We start from the raw sequence: 25,325 nt of genomic DNA, 5'->3' as shown, positions 1-25,325 counted from the left end.
GGGAAACGAGCTGGCAGCCTAGCTGGGGGGGAGGGGGGGGGGTGCTGGGATGGAAATGATGAAGCTGATGCATCCCCTCTGGCTCCAGCGCGCTCGTGCGTGGGTCTGGATGCCGGGATACACCGGCGGGTCCAATTCAGAGGTTGTGGTGGTCAGCTTGGAGGCAGCCGTGACAAATATAATCCCCCCCCCCCCCACTCACCTGTGTCAGGCTGAGCACCAGAACCCCTGAAACGGTTGGTGTTTCAGTCCCAGAAATCCCAGCCCACGGGTTCCACTGATGGACAGCTGCGCTAATTACACACCGGACCGCGGAGCCTGTGTTTGAAGTCTGGTCCAAATCGGGTGGGGGGGGGGAGGGGGGTGCTATAATGAGGTCCTCTATTAGCCACTGTCCCGGTGCTGCTCCCGCCATAGACTAATTACAGCCCCAAACTGCTCGCTGCCTGGCTGCCCCCCCCCACACACACTCTATCCTCCCTGACACAAGTCCGTTCCAGCCAGCAAGGAAATGACCGCTCAGCATTTCAGCCCGCGCTCGTTCCCCGGGAGGGACACGGATGGTTGCGCCCCCCCCAGGTTTCCAGAAACTTCCGCCTCATCGCTTATCCGTTTGTTTGTCTGTCCTGAGAGACGTGCAGGTGCTCTGCCGCTCCCACCAGCCCGCCCCCCCCCCCCCCCTCGGGTGTCTGGCAGAGGGCCCAGGTCGCGCCTGCACCCGTCCCCATGATGATTAAGACAATTCACTTAGCAGTGCCGGGCTGTCGCCGTGGCGAGGAGCCTGCTGGCCGCGGTCAAGCGGCCTCGTTATTTTAGAGGCGGGAGGCGCCGGCCTTCTGCTGAGCCTTGCCTTTTCCTCAGCAGCCACAGTCCTGTGCACCACAGCGCCCCCCACTGGCAGCTCTAACGTGGCGGATGGTGCAGTGCCAACAGCCCATTAGGTGATGCCATCTTCTGAGCACCAAATTAGCAAACCTCCAGAGCCCCCCACCCCCACCCCCACCCCCACCCCCACCCCCACCCCCAGCACATACTGTCAGCTGAATTAAGTTCTGAGGCCTGCCCAGGGCTCCATGTGGGCTTTCACTGGCGCTGGTCACAGGCATGAAGATCTTCTCCACACCTCCGTTAGATATCACTCGGTATCATCTGTAGACTCTGAGATAATATTGTAAGTGTTCTAAAAATAGCGAGTTAAACCAACATTTCGCCGTATAAGTGAAGAGAACCGGCGCCGTTTCGCAGGGAGACGTGTAACTTCATTGCAGAGCGTCCATGTGAATTATCCGCGCGGCTCGCCGGACCCACGGCTCTATGAATAGACGCGGTGGAGGCAGCTGTATTTTCCGAGACACCGTCCAGAGCTGTGGCCCAGCTGCAGCCTGACAACTGGCTGAGATGAGATGGCCTTCTGGTGGAGCTGTCCCATCCCCCACAGGTGCTGTCCGCTGCAGAGTGACCAGGGGGCTCCCTCGCTCCCAGATCCCCCCCCACCCCGGTCCCCTGGATGTGACGCCATACCTTTTTGTTCAGTTCTTTTGTTTCATCCCACTCCTAATTACTACAGCACATTTCTGGCCTCACAGAAAATAAGTGCTGTCTTTAAGCATGAGTTCCGTTATCTAATTTGTGTCACGCTGCGGACTGTAATTTTTCAACATTCAAAAAATATTTAAAAACTTCTTTCTTTTTTTCCTTTCTCTAACTTTGCCAACAGTGGCTCTTTGGCTTCTGTCGTCGCGATGAAGTTTCACAGATAATGCTTCCAGGGATTTGTGAGGATGCCGAAGAAGTCTTTCCTTTTACGACGTGCTGTGAGACTTCTCACCTGTGACCAGATGGACTATGGAGGGGTTACGGTTAAGCTTATCGTTCCCTGTTTTTAATGAACGGGGTTAGAGTTAGGCTCTGTGATATCTGACCTCATGATGTTCCCCTTTATACTCCCTCTTCATCTAAAAAGGAATAAGACACTATGTGAGGCAGTTTTTGCCATTGGGGAGTGTAACCCTAGATAATCCGTGCCGGGCTGCTCCGGTAAACATGTCCCTATCGGTACCATGCCCGCCTTGCACCTCCCTGGCACGCTGCCCGCTGCCCACTGCCCGCCCCCCCGGCTGCTGAATGCACACTTCCCAGCCTTTTTGGTTAATGCCGCTCACACACTTCTTAAATTGGCGATTTCTACTGAAGGTTTTTTTCTGTTTTGCTTTTAAATAAATGTATCCGTGTGCGGACACACGGCACTAAGCGTGTTCCCCCTCTGCCTCCCCATGCCGCAACCCCATGTGAGGACACACGGCACTAAGCGTGTTCCCCCTCTGCCTCCCCACGCCGCAACCCCATGTGAGGACACACGGCACTAAGCGTGTTCCCCCTCTGCCTCCCCATGCCGCAACCCCATGTGAGGACACACGGCACTAAGCGTGTTTCCCCTCTGCCTCCCCACGCCGCAGCCCCGTGTGCGGACACACGGCACTAAGCGTGTTCCCCCTCTGCCTCCCCACGCCGCAGCCCCGTGTGAGGACACACGGCACGAAGCGTGTTCCCCCTCTGCCTCCCCACGCCGCAGCCCCGTGTGAGGACACACGGCACGAAGCGTGTTCCCCCTCTGCCTCCCCACGCCGACCTCCAGGTGTCTTCATGGCAGGGGTGGGTGCTGGTGTGCTCCCTGCCTTTTGGGGGAGGAACAGAGTGTATGGTGGGAGGGGGCTGGCGGGACGCCCAGAGCGAGCCACAGCTCGGTGGGGGGGGGGGGGGGGAGGCATGAGCTTCGGTGGGGGAGTCCCTGGGACATTTTCGTTTATTTTATTTATGATGATGCCGCCTGCGGGTGTCAGACACATGTGCTGATCCGGCGAGTCACTAAGTGACCCAGTGCCCCGACACCGTGCCGCGCCAGTGAGGTGCTGACCGCTGATCCTGGGTAGCTGTGCCCCCCCCCCCCCCACCCCCCCAAGTGATTCATTTCCATCCCTCTGCTGACCCCCTCCAACCCGCTCTCTCTCTCTCTCTCTCTCTCTCTCTCTCTCGCGCTTTCACCAGCTTGCTCCCCCAAGTGAGGGACTCCAAACCACTTCGCTTCTCTTTTGTCCTGTTTTTGTCCCCCCCCAGCTAGGGGAGGGGGTCTCCAAAATATGCTTATAGATTTTTTTTTGTACTTAAATGAAACCAGTATTGGCCAATCATGGGGGGAGGGGGGCCTTTAAGGGGCCAGTGAGATCCAGCTGTTTTTCAGACACGAAGAAACCGCTAGAATTACTGCGGGGGTCCTCTTCCCATCCCAGATCCTGCCTCCCCCCCACCCCCCACATTAGTATGGTTGTGGGGGGGGGGGGGGTCCTTTCTTTCCATTCCACTCTGAGTGTGATCCCAATGTCATTCATGCACCCCAACAGCAGAAATTACTCTATAGTAACGTGGCCCCCTGTTTACACCCCCGCTGTGTGGGGGCCCAGGGGGTGGGGGGGGGTGGAGTGAGATCGTCACCCTGCAATTTAGGAAAGGAAGCTTGCTGTGACAAAGGAGCTCAGTGCCGGGGGGCCGTGACTGACGGCTCTCTATAGAGCAGCCCCCCCGCATACCAAAGCCCCATGGCTCATTCACAGCGGCCTCCAGCTTGGAGCACATTCCCAGGGACAAAGACAGCGTGCGGGTGGGGGTGGGGGTGGGGCCGTCTTGGTAATGGGGTGGCCTTTCGTTTGGCTCCGCCCTTGGGGGGGGGGGGCACAAAGTAGGGCACATGGTTAGCTGAGAGGAGTGAAATAGGAACCTGCTGGAACCTGCAGGATTAATAAGGCCATCATTCTTCTTGTTTGTGCTCCTTAAACAGACCCAGGTTTGAGTATTTGAGAAGATCAAAGCCTTTGAGGTAGCGGGGGCCTCATTTCAGGGACTGGCCCTGCTGTCCCCGCTGTCCATCTCAGGTCAGATCCTGGATCCATGGGCCATGCACAGGGTCAGCCGCCAGCAGGGGGCGCCAGCAGGTGTGCTGGCCAGCAGTGAGCGAGGAGGCCGGAGGTGGCTTTTCGGTTACTGCCGCTTAATGCCCTGTGGGCTTGTGTCCGGTGCTTATCCACAGCCCGCAGCTGTGCAGGCCGTCACGCTGTGAAAGAGCGCCTCCTGTGTATTTCGTTCCTCATCCTGGTGTCCGGAAGATGGACCGGAACCAGCTGGGTTTGGGGGCTGCACCTTCTGGGGTTTTTAGTTGGATGGCCATTATTAAGCATATTTGCGGGCCCTGGTGGGGGGTGGGGGGGGGCGCTCGCACATCTGGCTCTGTTGTCACCCCCTCCGCTCTTGGCTGCCCTTGCCAGCAGAATCTCCCTATGTCCCGCCCCCCAGTAATGACAAGGCACTCAGGTCACAGAGAGACTTTTTCCATCTAGAGGGTCACTGGGACTAGCTGCTACTGGTTCGAATCCCTGGGGAGGATTGACATGTACCCTTCAGTCAGGAACTTTAGAAGTAATAAAATATAATAACGCACAGTAATGATGATGATTCTGATGGGATGACACTTTATATGGGATTCACAGAATACCGGAATGCACCCCCCCAGCCAAACCCCCAGGCTACTCCCAGCTTGAGTACTTTATTAATTCCTTAGAGGGAAATTTTCTCAATCCTGCAGCATTAACAACAACATGTATCATCATATAACATACATCACGTTTACAAACATGTTTATAAAAAACATGAAATAGGCAAATAAACAAAAATTTCATAATATGCAAGGATAAAATAGTTGCTTACAGGGATGGTATCTCCACTTGGGCAGATGATCCATGTCAGGGAAGGCACTTTGACCTACTGTAGGACAGGATTTGTAAATGATCATTATTCATTCAGAAGGACCAGGATTTCACTTAAGCATTCAGTTCTTGCTGTGTGCTGATAGGCCAGTCTCCTTTGTTCACTAATGTCAATGTGAAGCAGCTGGATGAGTCTTTCAATGAAGGAAACAAACAAGTAAAGGCACAAGAAGAACTAAACTATTTAGCTGAGCACAGGAGCCTTTCAGTTTCAGTGTGTAAAACCTGATGGAGCTCAGTATGTCCTCCCTGACATGAATTATCTGGTCACCCTAGCAACAATGACATGAACAGTTGTACAGTGCATTGGTGGTTGGTAGGAGTGATTTCTGGAAGTGGAGCTGGGTGAGTTTGCTCCTGCAGGTGTTTAAGCAGAAGATCTTTTAGCAGAAGATCGTGCAGGTGACAGGTTTTCCTGGTGACACAACCGGACCCAGACTGGCCCCTTTCCCCATGTGCCGTTTCGTCCGCAGTGGGATTTATCTGAGCCGGGGCCCCATGGGGAGGAGCCAAAGCAGGAGCCGATTCGGGGGGCCAATCGCCGCGTGAGATATTTATACCCGTGGTCGGCAGGCATCTTGTGTGCCAGGACATCCGGAGCTGTCTCCCGAGGCTCTGTGGGAAGAGAGCGCTCCCCGCAGGCGATCGATACTGCCTCACCTACATCGCTTTCCCAGGCTATTAATCCAGTGCGCTGTAATTTTCCCCTAAAAGCCCCCGTTTGTCCCTGCAGAGAGGAGGCCAGACAGCACATGAACGAGCTGCTGGTGTGGGCCTCCGGGAAGGGTCCGGCGAAGAGCCTTTGTGTGGGGGGGCATGGTTTACTCCCCCCCCCCCCCCCCCCCCAGCTCTGGCTTCCATACAAGTGACGTGAACTTTAGGCTTGCCATGACAATTTTACATGCGGGGGGTTGTACCATGTGCCCCCCAAATCCTCTTTCCCAGGCATCTCCACCTGGCTCTCTGTTCATTCTCTCTCTGGTGCCTGATTGGCTGAGCTACTGTTTGAGGGGCGGGGCTGTCCTCAGGTCCAGGATGCACTTTGTCAGTCTGGGTTTTAATAGAAATATGTAATAATTGCTTATCCTTTTGATAATAAGTGACATTCAGTCATATATTATTATAGCCCTGCTCCAGATTCTCTGAGCGTTTCCTGTTTTTGACACAGCTCAGTTGTGTGGTAATGGAGCGAAGGTTCATCACACCCAGTAGTGATGTCAGACCCCCAGCTGTCGCCGCTGTTTCGTTAGGCTGGGACATGCCGAGCCCGACTTCCCGGGTTCTAAAGCTGAGATCGGTTTGGGAGATGGCTTCTGCCGCGTTCCGTGGAAAGCAGTTCTGGCTCGGTGATGTGCAGTGACAGCTGGTGTCCGTGTCCCTCCTTCACAGGATGGCTTCCGCTCTCACCGGCCTAAGGAGAAAATACGGGTGGACAGCAACAACGAGAACTCCGTGCCCAAGGACTTTGAGAACATTGACAACAGCAACTTCGGGGCGCGTTCGCAACCACAGAGGCGGACGGCCGGCCATGGACGGGGACGGCTCGGTGAGGGGGCAGCACCGCCCCCCCGCGGCACGGGCAAGGCCTCCGACGAGGTCATCCACTACGACGGTGCTGAGGCTGCCTCACCCGCCTCGCCAGCCTCTCCGGGTCCCAACCGCACACACTCTGCGAGCACCGGCCGGGCAGGAGGCCTGCAGCGGACAGAGGAAAGGCACCGGGGCGTCCAGCCGGCCGGCAAGCCAGCCCCCTCCGCCTCGCAGATCACGTACGAGCAGCCGCCCAAGTGCGAGATCGGTGGCAAAGAGGCCATCTCAGCGCTGTCCCGCGCCAAGAGCAAGGAGTGCCGGCAGCAGATCGCCGAGGTGTACTGCCGTCACAAGGAGGGCCGGCTTATGCCGGAGAAGGTGACTCGCTACTGCCCCCTGGAGGGTGAGTGCTCTACATTTTGTCCATCAAAATCTGTTTGATGAATTAGTTCTTGGACGCAGTCCTGGTAACCATACTTGGACAGAACACGTTTGCTGAAGGCAGAGATGACTGAAAATGATGAGTGTGTTCTGTAATCCCCAGCCTGCTGGGGGTAAGTATGAGTGAGCCCTTCCCACGCGGCTTGCGCACATTGCTTTGTGAGCTGAGATCACTGTGTCTCCTCTACCGTCCAGCATCATGCCCGTCTGCCTCGTGGCCCCCGCTCTGGTCCTTCTGCGGTCCGGTGGAGCCCCACACCGCTTCAGGGCCCGTAGGTGCGACCCAGAGCGTTATCGGGGTTCCATCTGTTAGCGATTAGTGCGCCGCTGTTTTACTGAGCTCCGATGTTGAGCAGCAAGGGCTGTTTGCATGCTGTTTTCTTAAGAACTGGACAAAAGCTTGCTAAAGAGTTTTACTGTGGTTTTTATATGGCTCTTTGCCTCACATAAGCCCTGCTGTTATACGCTTATACTACAGGGGTGTACTCTCTTTGAAACTATACCCTAAAGGTACAGTAATGCATTTTCTTATAGTATAACTAATTGTGATTGTTTGTAACTGCTAATGTGTGCAGAAGTATAATGTGATTCTGTCTGCACTAAGCAGCGCTGCCTTCATGCTCCCTGTCACAGGGGGTGTTACCCGCCGGTCAGTTAGCTGCGTGTTAGTTTCAGGGTTTCTGACAGTGAGTCATGTGACCGCTAGCCGGAGCACACGGCAACACTTTGCCTTTGATCTTCTGCTCATTCTCTCATGATCCCACACTGAAGATCGCTTCATAATACGCAACCATGCTCATTACTTAAAGGATACCCCCCCCCCCACACACATACAAGCTGAGTTAGGATTGTCAGAAATCCCATCCCCCCACCACGTGCGGGTAGTGCCCCGCCTTTGGGGGCCGTGAGCGCAGCAGAGAGGCCCAGACCAGATGTGTGCCAGACCAGTCACGCACAGCGTTTCTGATTTCTGCCACGTTTGCTAACCCTCATCATACTCTCGGGTTAAAGGTGAAAATGTGCTGTGAGCTTGTAGCCATGTTTATGCCCCTCAGCTGTCCACAACTCTACCCCCAGCAGGGGTAATCGATGCTGTTTGGCGGGTGTAACCCTGCTGTGCTGTCTCTCCGGTCCCCTATAACAGAGCCCCCACCCTCCGCTATCCTTGTGGGGGGGCTTCAGTTTTCCGAGAGCGAGGGATATGCCACGCAGCCCAGGCCTGGCTCATGTCCACGCCACCGTGTGAGCTGTAACAGCTGGGGGGTGAGGGGGGGGGGGGGTGCTAAGTGCTCAGATCATCTGGGCTGGATTACTTACTGCTGTGAGTCAGGCCCCCAGCAGGTTCACAAGGGCCACGTTGAGGCGTTGAAACACCATCTCGATGGTGGTAACTTTCTTGTAAACAGAAAGTGTGTATCAAGCCCTCACCTCTTTCACTCAGCCTGCCAAGCTGTTTCATGGCGCGGGTCCTAGCCTGGCGCTGACGCCCCCCCACTGTGGCCCACACTCCACTCTGGGCCTGGCGCTGCTGCTGTCTCGCACTAGTGTTGTTAGCGCACAGTCATTTGTGTCCGTGACCCGAAATGCAAGTCACCATAAGATCGATAGCTGCGGTTTAGAGGTACAAGCATAACGTTAGAGAATTAGAAAGGCAAATACTTTCAAATCTATTGTTTTTCTCTTGTTTTCTCCAATATAATTGTGTCCCATCTGTCAGGCGTGTAGAGCTATACCTCTGTCACCATGGTGTGTACAGCTATGCCTTTCTCACATCCCCGTCTATCAGGTGTGTAGAGCCACGCCTGTCTCACATATGTTTATCACGTGTGTAGACCTACACCTTTCTCACATCCCCATTTATCAGGTGTGTAGAGCTACGCCTGTCTCACATCCCCGTTTATGAAGTGTGTAGACCTACACCTTTCTCACATCCATGTGTCCTGGGCATGTAGCGCTATGCCTCTCACACATCACTGTCTCCTGGGCATGTAGAGCTATGCCTCTCACACATCACTGTCTCCTGGGCATGTAGAGCTATGCCTCTCACACATCACTGTCTCCTGGGCATGTAGAGCTATGCCTCTCACACATCACTGTCTCCTGGGCATGTAGAGCTATGCCTCTCACACATCACTGTCTCCTGGGTGTGTAGAGCTATGCCTTTCTCACATCCCCGTTTATCAGGTGTGTAGACCTATGCCTGTCTTACATTCTAGTCTATCGGATGTGTAAAGCTATGCCTGTCTCACATCCCCGTTTATCAGGTGTGTAGGGCTACACCTTTCTCACATCCATGTGTCCTAGGCATGTAGAGCTACGCCTTTCTCACATCCCCGTTGCCAGGCATGTAGAGCTCTGCCTTTCTCACATCTCTGTCTGGTACAGTCCCACAGGATCTCGCCGGGAGAAGCCCATGGAAGGATCTGGCCTCCTTCCAGCATGACATGGCTTCCCGCGGCTTTCCGTCCCAGAGTCACAGTGCACTCGGGGGGCCACGTAACCTCCATCGGCCTCATGCCTATAAAAACACAGCCCTCACAGAAATTATATTCATTATGTGCCCAGGTCCCGTCCCTTCAGCTAAAATGCCTCACTGGCTGACACAGTGGTGCCACGGCTTCCCTGTAATTGTGTATGCCCTCATTAGCGCCCCCTGCAGCCAGGAAATGTAACCTCCCTGTCCTTGTTTAGAGGGATGCCTTGGCCTGGTGTACAAGGGCATGCCCTTTATTTACACTCCACCCTGGCTGGTCTTCATAATTAACAGGCTGCTTGTGCCATAGTGCGGTGGAGGTGCTCACTGCGGTGGAGGCGCTCACTGGATTTACATGCCGCCCGAATGGGCAGACAGCAGTGCCTATGTGGCATACAGCTTTGGGTGTTGCTGTGTTTGCTTTGTGTCATTTCCCCTGAAGAATGCGCCTCTCTCCCATGAGCCAGGCAAAGCCAATGTCAACGTGCACTGGGAGGACGAGTCATGGGAGGGGGCACCGCTGAACCCCGTCCGCATCGCCTTCATGCTGGTGATCCACGGCCGGGCTGCCCGCCAGTTCCAGCGCCTCTTCAAAGCCATTTACCACTCGGCCCATTTCTATTACGTCCACGTTGACGAGGTACCGACCCCCCCCCCCACCCCTTCCCGTGGGTGGCGTCATGTCTCCCACTGCTGGAGGAATTTGCCTCTGGGCCCAGGTCCAATCCAAAGCCAAGCGGCACAGTTGTTTTGAACCGACCCTATTTCAGATAAATTATTAATCAGATTATATCTATTTGTCAAGTGAAAGAAAACAGGCGTCAGAATAAAGTGTCACTCGCATGGAGAGGCGAGATCTCAATGGCGGGGTGGGGGGGGGCGGGGGGTGTAGTGTTTAAAAGTGGCCCTAAGAGGAGCATTTGTTGTGAAAAGCGGGCCCTGTGCTTGGAGCCTGTAATTAACCATTTATCGGGGTTATTTGAGTGATGTTTCCTGCTATTAGATGTCAGTTGGTCAGGTGCTCATCCTGTTTATGTTCAACTGTGAACCTAGAAGTTCGTTCAGTCCCTTGTTATATCACAGAAACTTCATGTTTTGGCAGGAGACGTATGTTAAATGTATTTAAAGTAAGAAATGTGGTCATCATGCTGTTTATTGCACGATTCAGGATTTTGCCATCATTTTCGTGTTTCCCTCGAACTTCTTCCTTCCACGTGCCTTGTAGCGTTCCAGCTACCTGCACCGCCAAGTGGTGACCCTCTTGAGGCAGTATCCCAATGTGCGGGTGACGCCTTGGCGCATGTCCACCATCTGGGGCGGAGCCAGCCTGCTCACTATGTACTTGCGGAGCATGAAGGACCTCCTGGCCATGAGCGACTGGAGCTGGGACTTCTTCATCAACCTCAGCGCTGCTGACTATCCAATCAGGTGAGGGCGCTGAGCTGTGCAGCGAATCGTGGGGTGGGGCTGATGAGCAGGGGCGGGTCTTACCTTACAGGCTGCTTGAGACTTTGGGGAAATGGGCTAGTTAGCCACGTAGCTCACGGTGAATGAATCCGGGCTCAGAATAAACACTAACGATGGGTGAAATCGTTAACTCCTTTAATAAGCAGCGTTAATAACAGAGGCAAGACTCTCTTCTGGCCGAGGGCCACTCAGAGTTTGTTCCAGCTGGTGCTTTCATGATGCTATTGAATAGTTTACATGGGTAATTGATTACTAAATTGTTCTTGCTCTGTATATCGACGTTTCTGGGGTCCTGGTGTAAAAGCTGCTGGCATGTTTACTTACTCGTCTCGAGATAAAAATCGGGTGCTGAAGGTAAACTTTGGACCAAAGACGTCGGGGAGGGTGCAAATTCCCATAATGCCCCGCCAGCTCCGAGCTACCCTTACCTGTCCTAAATACTCAAGGTCAAGCTCCTCATGCCCTCATTATCCTGGAAGCTTACAGATTCCCCAGGTCAGTTCTTTAAAGGTGCCTTGACGTCATGAAGTGCAGCCCACTGTCTGGTATAACTGCACGTTCCTCTGGGTGGCACCATTGAGCTGGAACAGATCCCTGGGAGGCCTGTTGTGACCTGGACTTGCCCTTTCTGCTCCAATCGTCCCGTTAAGGGGTCTCCCCCTGCTGGATTTCTGACCTGGGGAGGTGTGTGGCCCTTGGTTACTCTAGGGACTGTCTGCCCTTGCTGTCTCAGTTGTGCATCATGCTAAATGCATTCATTTATGTACGAATCTCTGGACCAGAGAGAGCTGACAGCTCTGTTTGGCTGTCAGCCGGGTCAAAGGTCATTCTGCTCTCTAATGGCACCAAAAGCGAGCGCTTCGCGCTCTCATCTCCCCTCTGTGGGTTTCTGTACGTTCCTGCTGATGGTTTGGTAGCAGGATGCCGGGTGCTAACTGCCACTTCCTGTTTCATTTCTTGCTGTGGTGTTTTTTTTTTTTTTTCCGCGTGGTTTTCTTTCTGCAGCTTCGCCGTTTAACCGTAATCGCTGTCTGAGAGCTGGTTACAAACAAACCAGCCTGCCTCAGCATCTTAACCCTGCCTGGGTGGGGGACCATCAGGCTGTTACCATAACCGTCACACGGTCAGTGGTTTTTATGGCGCTGGCGGGGTGACCAATCAGAAATGCCGTAAGAGGAGGAGTGTTATGTGTAACACAGTGTTGTTCTGTAGCTTTTCGGAGGCCCAGCAGACGTTGTTTGAGATAAAGTCTGCACTTCTGCTTCGGTTACTCTGACAGGGCCGTTCCTGGAGGGCTGTGTGCATGGTTATGGGGGACATGCCCTAGACCCCCACATCGCGCTCACCCTGTTCCTGCGCCCCCTCGGCGCTCTGCACACCCATGTGGGGGCCTGGCCGTCAGAGCAGAAGGCACTGTGCATCCATTTAAAGGGGCACCCCACACAGGCTACACCTCCATCGGGATATTCCTCAAATGCAGCCTCATTTTTCTGTGTGGGAGGGAGGGAGGCAGGCGGGCAGTGAGGGAGGGAGGGAGGCAGGCGGGCAGTGAGGGAGGCAGGCGGTCAGTGAGGGAGGGAGGGAGGGAGGCAGTGAGGGAGGGTAGGAGGCAGGCAGTGAGGGAGGGAGGGAGGGAGGCAGGCGGGCAGTGAGGGAGGGAGAGAGGGAGGCGGGCAGTGAGGGAGGGAGGCGGGCAGTGAGGGAGGGAGGGAGGCAGTGAGGGAGGGAGGGAGGCAGGCGGGCAGTGAGGGAGGGAGGGAGGCAGGCGGGCAGTGAGGGAGGGAGGGAGGCAGGCAGTGAGGGAGGGTGGCAGGCGGGCAGTGAGGGAGGGAGGCAGGCAGTGAGGGAGGGAGGGAGGGAGGCAGGCGGTGAGGGAGGGAGGGAGGGAGGCAGGCGGTCAGTGAGGGAGGGAGGGAGGCAGTGAGGGAGGGAGGCAGGCAGTGAGGGAGGGAGGGAATCAGGCGGGCAGTGAGGGAGGGAGGGAGGCAGGCGGTCAGTGAGGGAGGCAGGCGGTCAGTGAGGGAGGCAGGCAGTGAGGGAGGGAGGGAGGCAGGCGGGCAGTGAGGGAGGGAGGGAGGCAGGCGGGCAGTGAGGGAGGGAGGGAGGCGGGCAGTGAGGGAGGGTGGCAGGCGGGCAGTGAGGGAGGGAGGCAGGCGGGCAGTGAGGGAGGGAGGCGGGCAGTGAGGGAGGGAGGCAGGTGAGTAGTGAGGGAGGCAGACAGGGAGGGAGGGAGGCAGGCGGGCAGTGAGGGAGGGAGGGAGGCAGGCAGTGAGGGAGGGAGGGAGGGAGGCAGGGAGGGAGGGTGGCAGGCGGGCAGTGAGGGAGGGAGGCAGGCAGGCGGGCAGTGAGGGAGGGAGGCGGGCAGTGAGGGAGGGAGGGAGGCAGGCAGTGAGGGAGGGAGGGAGGGAGAGTGGCAGGCGGGCAGTGAGGGAGGGAGGCAGGCGGGCAGTGAGGGAGGGAGTGAGGGAGGGAGGCGGATAGTGAGGGAGGGAGGCAGGCGGGCAGTGAGGGAGGGAGGCAGGCGGGCAGTGAGGGAGGGAGGCGGGCAGTGAGGGAGGGAGGCAGGCTGCGACCCTCAGGCAGACAATCAGCCGGCAGCGAGTAGGGTGCAGAGTGCAGGGTGTGACCCAACTGCTAGATCCATCAGTGTCTGCCATGGAGAAACGGCCCTGAAAAAACACCTTCTGTGAAAAAGGCCCCCTCTGCCCCCATTGTTAATCTTTTCTTTTACTAAAGCCTCCAGGAAAATATCTGCTTAGGACTCCAGCGCTGAAGAGGCAGTTTTCCACTAACGTGGGAAATAACACATTGTCTCTGTCTGTCTGTCTCTCTCTCTCTCTCTCTCTCTGTCTGTCTGTCTCTCTCTCTCTCTCTCTCTCTGTCTGTCTCTCTCTGTCTGTCTGTCGCTCATCCTTTCTGTCTATCTGTGTGTGTCTGTTTGTGTGTGAATAAAACATGAAGAAAATGTGTCTGAACCATAAAGGGGCATTTGCCCACAGGAAACTGATTTCACCGACACCCGAAAAATGTGATTCAGCTCACTTGCTTTCGTCAGGTTCAGCAGCATGTCTCACCCCGCCCTTTTCCCCGCCCCTTCCCTGATCTCCACCCCTCTGCTGTCCACAGGACCAATGATCAGCTGGTAGCCTTCCTGACCAAATACCGCGACATGAATTTCATCAAGTCCCACGGGAGAGACAACGCCCGGTGAGTGTGCACGCCTCCGTCTTGTGACGTACGTGTTACAGCCTGTGACACACCCCCTCTCCTCAAGCCCCTTCCTGTGACCCTCTCTATGTCGGCCTGCTACCCTCCCAAATGGACAGCATGGGCTTAGTTTGAGATTGATTCTGCTTAGTCTGGGTCCAGTCAGCTTAGCTTCCATCTCTGCCCCCCCCCTCACAGGTTTATCCGCAAGCAGGGCCTGGACCGCCTCTTCTATGAATGCGACACCCACATGTGGAGGTTGGGGGACCGCAAGATCCCCGAGGGCATCTCCGTGGACGGGGGCTCTGATTGGTTCCTGCTCAACCACGCCTTCGTGGAGTATGTGGTCACCTCCCGTGACGACCTAGTCACCAGCATGAAACGCTTCTACTCCTATACCCTGCTGCCCGCAGAGGTGAGTTCTGGGGCCAGGGGGCTGACAGCGCCTCCTGCAGGCTATGAGCATTTCAGCTTCCCTCTCAAACACAGACTCATCTCTATGGTTAACAAGAAAGTGACCTTCTGATGCACCACAGCAATTATGCTCCTGGGTCATGTGATTTTAACCTGGTCCCCCGTCATGGCAGACATGCCGCTCTAACGTGACGGCTCCCTCTCCCCCTCCCCCGCGCCCCCAACCCACCCCCAGTCTTTCTTCCACACGGTCCTGGAGAACAGCGCCCACTGCGGGAGCATGGTGGACAACAACCTGCGCATCACCAACTGGAACCGCAAGCTGGGCTGCAAGTGCCAGTACAAGCACATCGTGGACTGGTGCGGCTGCTCGCCCAACGACTTCAAGCCGGCCGACTTCCACCGCTTCCAGGTGAGTGGAGACTGACCTCCATGTGATAACCCCAAAGCCGCTAATGCCCCCATTCAAGCCAGTTTATTTTTATATGGCACACTTCCCATCATGCCTTGTTCTTGCAAAGCTTAGAAATAACAGAGCAATGCATTAGAACTAACTTCAGGAGGGCTTTAAGGGGGGAGCAGTCCAGGCCCCCCGCCCGTTTCGTCCTCGTTCATGACAATGAGCCTGAACGGCAGATCCCAGGGGGCCCGGGTGACGGATGGGCCCCTCCCTCCTCATCATTAGCGAGGCATTGGTAATTAACAGTGAGGGAGGCCGGCACTGATCTGGGCAGGGGAGGTCTTTCATCGATACTGCATTGTACGTGGTGGGAGAGGGCGACAGTGTGGTTTATTAAGAAGGGTCCTCCAAAAGCCAGAAGCTAGTTCAGCAGAGGTTTCCCGAAGTGAAACGTCCCGGAGTCCGAATATGGAACGGCAATGGCCACCCGGTTCTTTCTGTGTGGAAAACTACAGCCTCCTTCCCCAGAATAGCACGGCCGACTCCCAGTCAGATCGCGGCCACATGCCTTGTGATTTCTGAGTGTGTCCCATTACCAAACATCCCGTCCTTAAGGACGTGTGCCGGTCAGGACTGATCGATGCTCAGTCCTGCTGCCTCTCAAACTGCTTTTCAGGTCAGTGTTTCAGCAAGTCATCCCCTTCCCATAATCCTCTGGGGCCCCTGCATGACAAAGAGAGTTCCTACTTTCTGCCGCTCAAAGGGAGTCATCGTGCAGTAATCGCAGCTTGCGTGTGAGCCTGAATCAGAAGACGACTCACACAAATTTCCTGGATAAGCAGCCATTAAGAAGCTCTAGGTCCCCATCCATAAATACCTCATAGATTCTTACGTAATTGCAGTTAGGCCACGTTTTTGGAGCTGTCAAAAGCGTTTGAGAAATCCTCGTCTAAAAATCCTGCTGGCAGACGGCTCTCTGGCGTTATATATATATAAAGCCAGTGACTAAGGGCTCGATCAGGCAGTCACATGCGAAGGATGTGCAGCTCCGAGGTTTACGGGAGGCCTAGTGGGTGAGGCAGAAGCTGGATAGCGGATTTGGGATGAGCAGCATCATTACGGATGAAGAGCAGCCGTCTCAGCTGAATGTCTTTGAAGGATCCTCTCTTCAGCTGGCGTTTTGGCCGCTTCGCCCTCGTCCGTCTGTAAATTCCCGTGCCGTGGCTTCAGAGGGAGGTGTGTGTGCGGCAGGAGGTGCACAGGAAATATTTCTCAGAAGCCTCCGTTGACTCCAAACCCTCCCTGAAACAGCCGTTGTGTATATAGCCATGACGCCCCCCCCCTCGCCACCTCTCCAGACAGCTCAGCGCAGACGGCGCGTCTCACGGCGTTAGCTATTAATAACGTGCTTTCTCTGCTATGAGTGCAGGGCCGGTGGTAGCCGTGGCTGAAATGCACGGTGACAACCTGCTCTGTCACTAAGCCCTGTTCCCCCACTGGGAAAACACAGCTGAACGGGGCACTGCTCATATAGCACCCCCTTTGCCCCCCCTCCCCTTTTAAGACTCTTTTAAACCCTCCATCATGGTAGTGGACGGTAATCCTTATCATTAAATACGTCTGTAAGCCGCGTTCATGTGGCTGTCAGCGAGTTGCTTTGTAGACGGAGGACACTGAGGGGAGAGATGGCCCTAATACACGCAGGTCTTCTGCTCCACACAGTCGGCGCTCTCGCTTCCATCTTACCAGGGAGAGGTAAACGCTCCGTGTGAAATCAGTGCATCACCATCCCTATCTCTCCCCCAAACAGCAGACAGCCAGGCCCACCTTCTTCGCCCGCAAGTTCGAGGCGAGCGTGAACCAGGAGGTGGTGAACCAGCTGGACGCCTTCCTGTTTGGCGCGGTGCCCGCCGACACGCCAGGCCTCAAGGCGTACTGGGAGAACGTCTTCGACGAGGCCGACGGCGTGCACAGCCTGAAGGACGCCCAGCTCACGCACTACCACGCCTTCGGCCGCATGGGGCTGGCCCGCGCCGCCAGCTCGCTGCAGGGGGATGGCCGCGACCGCAGCTGCAGGTGGGACCCCCGCCGGCCTCCCCAGCACCCCCTGTCTCTGTACACGCCATTCTGTCTGTTGGTACATATGGCTGCTCATCTCCTTTCCAGCCATACTGTGTTTTGGAGCTCAGCTGTGAAACCCAGTGTTATTCAGCAGGTGCTCATGGGACATTTTACCTACAGTGCTTCCTGTGATGGTTGTGGTTAATTTGATGCTTGTGGTCCTTGATCAGTCACATCTTCCTTCAAAAAAAGCCTTTGGATAGAATGACTGGCTCACCATCCTGGGTGTCCCCTCTGCCCTGGGTGTCCCCTGTCCAAGGGTCTCTTCTCTGGCCTGGATATCCACTGTACCCTGGGTGTCCCCTCTGCCCTGGGTGTCCCCTCTGCCCTGGGTGTTCCCTCTGCCCTGGGTGTCCCCTATCCCCATGCTGTCTCCTCTGCCCTGGGTGTCCCCACTGCCCTAGGTGTCTCCTCTGCCCTGGGTGTCCCCTGTCCCCATGGTGTCCCCTCTGCCCTGGGTGTCCCCTGTCCCCATGCTGTCTCCTCTGCCCTGGGTGTCCCCTGTTCCCATGGTGTCCCGTCTGCCCAGGATGTCTGGGGTGTCCCCTGTCCCTGGAGTGTCTCCTCTTCCCTGGGGGTCCCCTGTCTCCATGGTGTCCCCTGTCCCTGGGGGTGTCCCCTGTCCCTGGGGGTGTCTCCTCTTCCCTGGGGGTCCCCTGTCTCCATGGTGTCTCCTGTGTCTGGGGTGTTTCCTGTGCCCAGGTTGTCCTCTCTGCCCTGGGGGTCCCCTGTCCTCAGGCTGTCCTCTGCCTCTTGCCCTCTGCTCAGTGTTACTCTGCATTAGCAAAGATGGATTAGTGTGCATAAGTCCCTCTCTTGATACAGTTTGGAAGGGAACAATGTCTCTGTTAATATCCACATTCTGATATGGCGCTGCCCTTGTGGATGCTGGAGCAGAGACGTAAACACCCCCGGGGGTGTTGAGTGACGGATGGCTCTGTCGGCTGGTTTGTGTGCTGAGCCGCCCCCTCACACCCCCGGGTGTGTTTTGGGGCAGCCAGGAGTAAAGGTGTGTTGTTTTGCAGCCCTATGAGAGTGGTGGAGGTTTCTGTCCTTCATGGCTTCCTGGAGAGCCTGCAGGGCACGGCTGATCGTCTACCCGGGCTCTCCTGGGGAGGGCCGGTGGGGTGGGGGGGGGGGTTGGAGAACCGGCATAAATATTGGCTGTTCTGCTTGTCAGAGCCGCCTTGCCAGGACGAGCCATCTTCTGGGTCCTTTGAATACAGATGAACCAGGCAGGGGGGTAGGAGTCAGCCTGTTTGGCTGTACTGCACCCATTCACCTCTAGGGGGGCACACTTACAGATACACTTACATAAGGATGACCGACCCTAAGAAGTGATGGGGATTTTTAACCTCCAGTAACTAGCCCAGCATCCCCCCCCACCACAACCTCACCACCCCCCACCCCCCATTACCACCCAGCGCTGCTCTTTTCACATGTAAATGCATGTTTTTGTTGAAGAACTAGGCACAGTGTTGGGGGAAGCACAGGCTAAGCTGTGAAGGTGTCCGGGGATGGGAGAGGAGGAGGGTCTGTCAGTTGCCATCTACGGAAACGCCCCTGATGGCCTATCGCTCGTTTAATCTCGTTAGCTCCCCCCGGCGCACAGCTGTTTCTCACGCTGCCATTTTTTACGGCTTAGTCCTAATTTGCATGTGTAAATTACGGCCGCAGAGGCGGAGCTCAGATCGCACCAGGGCTCATTGTCCCCAGCGTCATGCCACTTATGGGATTTACATTTTGTTTTTTTGTGCCCTTAATATAAACACAGCTTCCTCTTCGCTAGGTAATGGCAGCTTTATCGACTTTTATGCCCTAAAGTCCGCGTTTCGCTTCGTGAGGTTGGTGTTCTGGTTCACAGCCCTCCAGCCCCTCGCCTGATGACATCACTGGGCTGTACAGTGGCCGGCAGTCCGGAATGGTGCCCTCCTCTCTGGTCTTCCAGCCCAGCTCGCTGCCAAGAAATTTTAAAGAAAGAAAAATAAAACTTCATAGCATATGGGAGCCATTATAGAGTTATTTTAAAACAAACACAGGGAGCGTACAGCGTGTGGGGCTATCAGAGCGTGTTCTGCTGCATTACTGCTAGTGTGGATCTTTCCCAGTGTCTCTGGGAAACTAGAAGTACTCATTTTACACCCCTGTCCTTCCCAAGGACGCTGACTATTCTCATTATTGAAATACTCTCTTCCCCATTCAGGTATTCCCCAACGGGCCACCCAGCCTCCGTCCACCTCTACTTTTTGTCCGACCAATTCCAGGGCTACCTGGTGAGGCATCGTGCCACCAACCTGGCCACTGGGAAGCTGGAGACACTAGAGACCTGGGTCATGCCCAGAAAGGTCTTCAAGATGGCCAGCAAACCCAATGGTGGCGTGAGCAGGCTGCAGTTTGCTGAGGTGAGTGCATGAGAGGCCATGAGGTTTACAGCCTCAGGGCAAGCTCAGTATAGCTTCAGCATAGCCTCAGTGCAGTCTCAGGGCAAGCTCAGTATAGCCTCGGGGCAGGCTCAGTATAGCCTCAGTGCAGTCTCAGGGCAAGCTCAGTACAGCCTCGGGGCAGGCTCAGTATAGCCTCAGTGCAGTCTCAGGGCAAGCTCAGTATAGCCTCGGGGCAGGCTCAGTATAGCCTCAGTGCAGTCTCCAGGCAAGCTCAGTATAGCCTCGGGGCAGGCTCAGTATAGCCTCGGGGCAGGCTCAGTATAGCCTCAGTGCAGTCTCAGGGCAAGCTCAGTATAGCCTCGGCGCAGGCTCAGTATAGCCTCAGTGCAGTCTCTAGGCAAGCTCAGTATAGCCACTGGGCTATAGTTCAATATAGTCTCAGTATAACCTCAGGGCAGCCTCACTATAGCCTCAGGACAGGCTCAGTGTAGCCTCTGAGCAGGTTCAGTAAAACACCTAAATTGGTCTGAAATTATTGTTGTTCTAACAAATAAAATTTCATAGTTAGAGGGCCGCAGTGAAGTGACCTTTGTGTGAGACCGTTTGCTCTGAAGCTGCGTGCAGATTGAATTAATTCCCCGCAATGGAAGGCTGCTCTGTTTGTTCAGTCTGTGTGCTTGTAATGTGTTTCACCTTCCCTGACCTTACAGCGAGCGGCAGCTGTATCACGAGCAGGACCCTCAGCGTGCCGTTTGCCTCGCTCGCATCTCCAAAGCGCCGCTTTAGCATGAGGGAAAGGCAGCCTTAAATCGCGATAATTAAGCCAGGAGAGAGTCGAGATGCCGTCGTCTTTCACGCTTGAGTCAGCCTCCCTGGCGGGCGGAATGATCTGGAATGTCGGTGTGAGGTGTGTTGGATAAGTTGATCCTGCGCCTCGCCTTCAGGAGCACGTCACTCACACGTGGGAGTGGGGGCTGCCTTCCTGCACCCATTAACCCATCTCTCGGTGCCTCGGTCTGTTTACCCAGCCCTGGCCAGACTCTGGCTGGGGGGGGACCAAATGAGGCGACACATCACACCGGGGTAGCCAGGAGTCACCCACCCTCAGACGTGCTGCTCATGGCTTTGTCTGAGGTGCGAGAGTGAGGGGAGGCATTTAGCGACGAAAGTCATACTGTGAGTTTTAGTTGGGAGCATTACTGCCCCTAGTGGCCAAATGGAGGAACGCATTGGACATCCCAAGAAAGGAACTCAAGCCTGGGAACCCCATCTGTCTCTTAGGAAATTACCCACCATTAAAGAGCCCCAAGCAGGACCCCAAGTTTCTGCCTCACAGCCGTGAAACACCCCTGATAGACTCCAGCTGTGACTCATTCTGCTTCATAATCGGGTTACTGGTCGGTAACTGGTTGGATTTTAAGAGGATGCTTTGTAGTGTAAGTCCCAGGCTGATTGAGTGGGCCCACAGAGGGGGTCGACGCCACCCCCAGCCCAGAGCTGAGTCACAGCCGTGACAGGCCGCCCTCTGTCTGACTCTCCTCTAATTTCTTGATTATTATATGTGAACAAAAGGTTTAGTGTGGATGAGTGCAGCAGGCAGAGGTGAATTTTCTGGGCTTATAAACATGATCCTCTGATTGTCTGCTTATTCCTGGCAAATGCCTCCGAAATGTGCTGACTGCAGAGTATAATTATGGCGAAGACGTGCACGTTCATGTCCTTTATAGTGGCTGCGTGCGGTTAAATCGGTGCTAAAGCTGGCAGATGAAGGCAGGCCCGTTCTGGTCTGACGTCCACCATGCTGTTGCCCATGGGCCTCTGTCTGTCCCTGTGGTCCCACTCTGCTTTCAGTCCTTCCTCTCATATCAGTCACCAGTCTGATTTTAAAGCACGTCCTTCTTGTGCCGGTCTGGCTCTCTGCCAGACAGGACCGCCATCATGCAGACCGCGGCCTCATAACCTTTTGCTTGAGCACGTGGGACGCTGTCTCTCCTTGAACCTCAGAGCGGGGTCCGGCAGACCCCCTGACCCGTGCAGGAAGCCACACACCTGCCTGACACGCCTTGGTCCTCCGAACCGAGACGCGCTTCTTATCATCGTCGTCGTTCGTCTCTTTACAGCCGCGTGGAGTCTGGAGTGGCCGCGTTACGCCCTGTTAAATACGCGCCCTGCCTTTACACACCTCTGTAGGCGTGTGAACTTGCGAGCATCGTCATTGTACGCTGCAATTTAGGCCGGCAACATGGGTTCCAGCCATCAGTCTGGCCTGTGTGGTGGATTTCAGAGATGGGTGCGCGTGTGCAGGACGTGTAAAGATCTACGTTAGGGGTTCCGTGAAACACTGACAGTTTGGGGGAGGGGTTGGGCAATAAAAAAAAAAAACACTGTATTTTCAAGCCATGCCTTTTTTTATGATCACATCTGGGCAAAAAAAAAAAGCTCCAGTGCACCAGTTGCTCCCCCCCCCCCCCCGAATGGTTTTAATGAATGTGATTACTTGTCATTGTTGACACACCACAGCACACAATGAAATAAAGGTGTCCCATATGCGGCATAGCAGGGGGCAGCTAATTCAGCACCCAGGGTGTAGTGTGTAGGGGCGGTACCTTGCTCAGGGTACTTCAGTGGTAGGGGATTCAAACCAGCAACCTTTCGATTTGGAAGTGCACTTCCCTAACCGTCAGGCCAGCCCTGCAGTTTAATCGCATCACCTGATATTCCTCTCCATCAAACGACTGGTAGACATTAGAGCCTAATTCAATCTCTCTCTGTCTCTATCAGTGGAAGCATCTGGCTAATTTGGCGTTTTGTTTAACGTTGCTAATAATGGCTAATAACACTGTTGATTGTCTTTAATTGTCGGTTGGGTGTTTTTAATTGGGTAATGGCCTTATGCCTCAAAGAATATTTAATTCATTATCTGGGGGTGGTGTTTTATCCCTATCTGATGTACGTTAATTTTGAAAAGCTTGTGTTTTTTTTGTATTATTTGCTTAATTTTAGCCCTGGTGGGCTCACTTCTTCCCCCGCAGATCGGAACAGACTGGGACGCCAAGGAGAGGATGTTCCGCAACTTTGGGGGCCTGATGGGGCCCTTGGATGAGCCCATCGGGATGCAGAAGTGGGGCAAAGGGCCGAATGTGACGGTGACGGTGGTCTGGATCGACCCCACCAACGTCATCGCCGCCACCTACGACATCCTGGTGGACGCCGGTGCCGAGTTCACGCACTACAGGCCCCCGCTGAACCTGCCGCTGCGGCCCGGCGTCTGGACCGTGCGCGTGCTGCACCACTGGAACCCCGTGGCTGAGACGCGTTTCCTGATCACGCCGCTGACCTACAGCCGACAACAGCCTATCCAGCAAGGTGAGCCCATCCGCAAAATGGCGGGCTGGAGTTTTGTATGGGAAAGTAGGCATTTAAATAAAAACATTCAGAGCTCGGTTAGTTACGTACTAACTCCCTTTTTCGCAAGAGAAAGACACTCATCCTGACAGAAGGATGCCCACGGCACCAAGTCTGCCTGCTGATTGTCTCTGATTCATCACCTTGCTCATTTCCTGCATCCCGACGCTTTAGCTGTGATGGTGCTTTCGGACCAGCGTGTGCCTGCATGCTGCCTGAGCCTTTCCCCGCGGCCTGTCCGCAGTGTACTCTGTCACGACCGCACTGTAGACGCTGCACTGCACCGCCTCGCACCTGTATGTAGTCGGCAGCCATCACTGAATGTGCTGCGAACCCGAGGCCCAGAGTCTAGGGGCTTCCGCAAACTGCCCCCCCCCCATGCATTTAGCTGAGCAGCCCCTGACTCGGAGTGACGGGGGAGTGCGAGACGGTTGAGGCTGGCTGCCACACAATGGGGGCTCTGAGGAGGTCGATTGGAGGGGAGGTGTGAGGCTGCCTGCGGAATTTACATCTTTACCTCCATGACGGGCGGCAGCCCTCTGATCCCTCCGTCCCCGTTTATGTAGCCTGGCTGCCGAGATACAAGCTCATGGCCCACGGCTGTATGCAGAACTGCATTGCCGTGCTTGACTCTGCTCTGGCTATACGCCGCAAAAACAGGCCTGCGGATGAGCTCACAGAGAGGCCTGCAGATGAGCTCACAGAGAGGCCTGCAGATGAGCTCACAGAGAGGCCTGCAGATGAGCTCACAGAGAGGCCTGCAGACGATCCTGCAGACAGGCCTGTAGACGAACTTGTTGATAAGCCTGCAGAATGGTGTGTTTTACTACACATCTGCATAACAAAACGGATTTAAAGCCAAAGAATAGCACCCATCCCTCTTCAGCCTTTTTATACTCCTCCAAATGTAGCGCTCTATCGCTCCTCTCTCTCCCTCCCCCAGGCGACACCCTGAAGCTCCACAACGGCCCCACCAAGAACAGCTACATGGAGCAGAGCTTTCATGGCCTGAACCCCGTGCTGAACATCCCCGTGCACCTGGGCCAGGTGGAGGCGGCCAAGAGGAACGCCGCACTGACGGGGCCCGAGCTGGAGCGCTGGGTGGACGGCCTGGTGGGGGCGCTGTGGGCCGCGGCAGACGTCTGTACCGTTGGGTCCAGTGCCTGTCCCGTCACACAGGCGTGCCGGAAGACGGCCTGGAGTTCCCTTAGTCCTGACCCCAAATCCCAACTGGGACCGCCTCGGGCTGACGGCCGCATCAGGTAGCGCTCCCATCTGGCCGAACAGATCCATAGCGCTCCTTAATTAAACTTTTCCCTAGTAAATGTAAGTGCGTTACTCCTAATCCCACAAATGGGATTCAGAGGTGTGTTAGGAAGTGGCTCCTATGATTTCAGCGGAGGTCTGCGGGTTTTCGGTCTGGAAGATTCTCTTTTATTTAACTGAATGGTTTTACTGTGATTCTTTGTTTGACGTATCAAATTGGGACAGACAGAGCTTGACAGAATGTCTCCAAATTTTACTACTGAGTTATACGGTTAATCGGAGCACACCGCTGAGTACGCAGACCTCCAGTGGGTCCTCAGAGCAGCGACGCTGCCTCGTTTACCCGGCCCGGACCCCTGAACCGGACCCTACAGTGCGTGATTGGGTCTGGCCCAGACCTTTTTTAAATATTATTATTTTATTTTTAATTGAAGCTGCACCAGTAAAAGCCAGACACGCTGTGGTGTCTCCAAGGTGGGGGGAGGGGGGGTTTGTATTTATTATTTTTATATTACGTTATACGTTTCACTGTCAGACTCTGTCCAAAACTTGAAGTACCGACTTGCTGGCTCTTAAGGGTCTTAAATTTACTTTCTGTTTCTACATAATCTTTCTGTTGCAATGAGAAAAATAAGAAGGACACCATGTAGGAAGAGTCGGTTAAAAGTTAGCTATTTATTGATAAGTTTATATATATAAATAGACATATTTTAGTCAGTGACTAATGACTGCGTGCTGCGTTGGCAGCTTGGAGAGTTTTTTTTGTAAACGAGCCTTTATTTACAAAGGCCTTGGCTCAAGCCTGCCCCCGCAGGCTGACGCCTTTGTCTCGACAGTCCAGTCTACGTAGACGTCCTCGTCCTGATTCGCATAGACGTCCTCGTCCCGATTCGCATGGGCGTCCTCCATTCAGTCACTGACTGGCCGCTTTACAAGCACGTCACGTGTGATCTTTGTGTTCGGGGGGGGGCAGGCGGGGCGGGGGGGGGCAGGCGGGGCGGGGGGGGGGGGCGGTGGTGACTTTAGCCAAGCCACCCTTGCTCAGTTAGAAATTTAAATAAAGGAAGGGAGGGAGGGAGGAAGGAGAAATGAAGTTTAATGCTGTTTGGTGTAGAGTAACAGTGGGAGAGCTGATGCTGGTTCCCAGATGCGACGTTAACGCTGTGGTGGCATTACCTAAAGATCACGCTTCCTGCTTCAGCTCAAACGAGCCGGGAAAGACAGGTCAGCCGGGTCGGCTCTGGTGCCGCTGACCTTCCCCGTGTGTGTGTGTGGCCCTTAGCACCGTGGCCAGGAGGACAAGATGAGTCATCGTGACCCAGTGTCACCTTTAAAAGCAGGAAACGCCTGCTTACAAACCGTGTTATCAGTGACGTCTGCCAGCGTCGGTTTAGCTTGAACAG

The 25,325-nt window shown here is 55.0% G+C and overlaps 1 protein-coding gene across 1 annotated transcript in view; it reads left to right on the top strand.

Annotated features, from left to right (window-relative positions):
* LOC111850869 (xylosyltransferase 1) overlaps positions 1-24,894 on the top strand; it is a 39,893-nt gene extending 14,999 nt beyond the window's left edge. The window contains exons 2-11 of the mRNA XM_023825215.2: positions 6,204-6,747; positions 9,726-9,898; positions 10,484-10,686; positions 13,852-13,932; positions 14,131-14,347; positions 14,582-14,758; positions 16,557-16,822; positions 19,071-19,269; positions 22,284-22,617; positions 23,600-24,894. Coding sequence (XP_023680983.2) covers positions 6,204-6,747; positions 9,726-9,898; positions 10,484-10,686; positions 13,852-13,932; positions 14,131-14,347; positions 14,582-14,758; positions 16,557-16,822; positions 19,071-19,269; positions 22,284-22,617; positions 23,600-23,922 — 2,517 coding nt within the window. The 3' untranslated portion in view covers positions 23,923-24,894. The remainder of the gene's footprint in view (positions 1-6,203; positions 6,748-9,725; positions 9,899-10,483; positions 10,687-13,851; positions 13,933-14,130; positions 14,348-14,581; positions 14,759-16,556; positions 16,823-19,070; positions 19,270-22,283; positions 22,618-23,599) is intronic.
* The last annotated feature ends 431 nt before the right edge of the window (positions 24,895-25,325 follow it).

This window comes from Paramormyrops kingsleyae, chromosome 5, assembly GCF_048594095.1.
Source record: "Paramormyrops kingsleyae isolate MSU_618 chromosome 5, PKINGS_0.4, whole genome shotgun sequence".
NCBI classification, from domain to species: Eukaryota; Metazoa; Chordata; class Actinopteri; order Osteoglossiformes; family Mormyridae; genus Paramormyrops; species Paramormyrops kingsleyae.
Note: the sequence above shows the minus strand (reverse complement) of the source record. Positions and strands in the feature narration are given on the sequence as shown.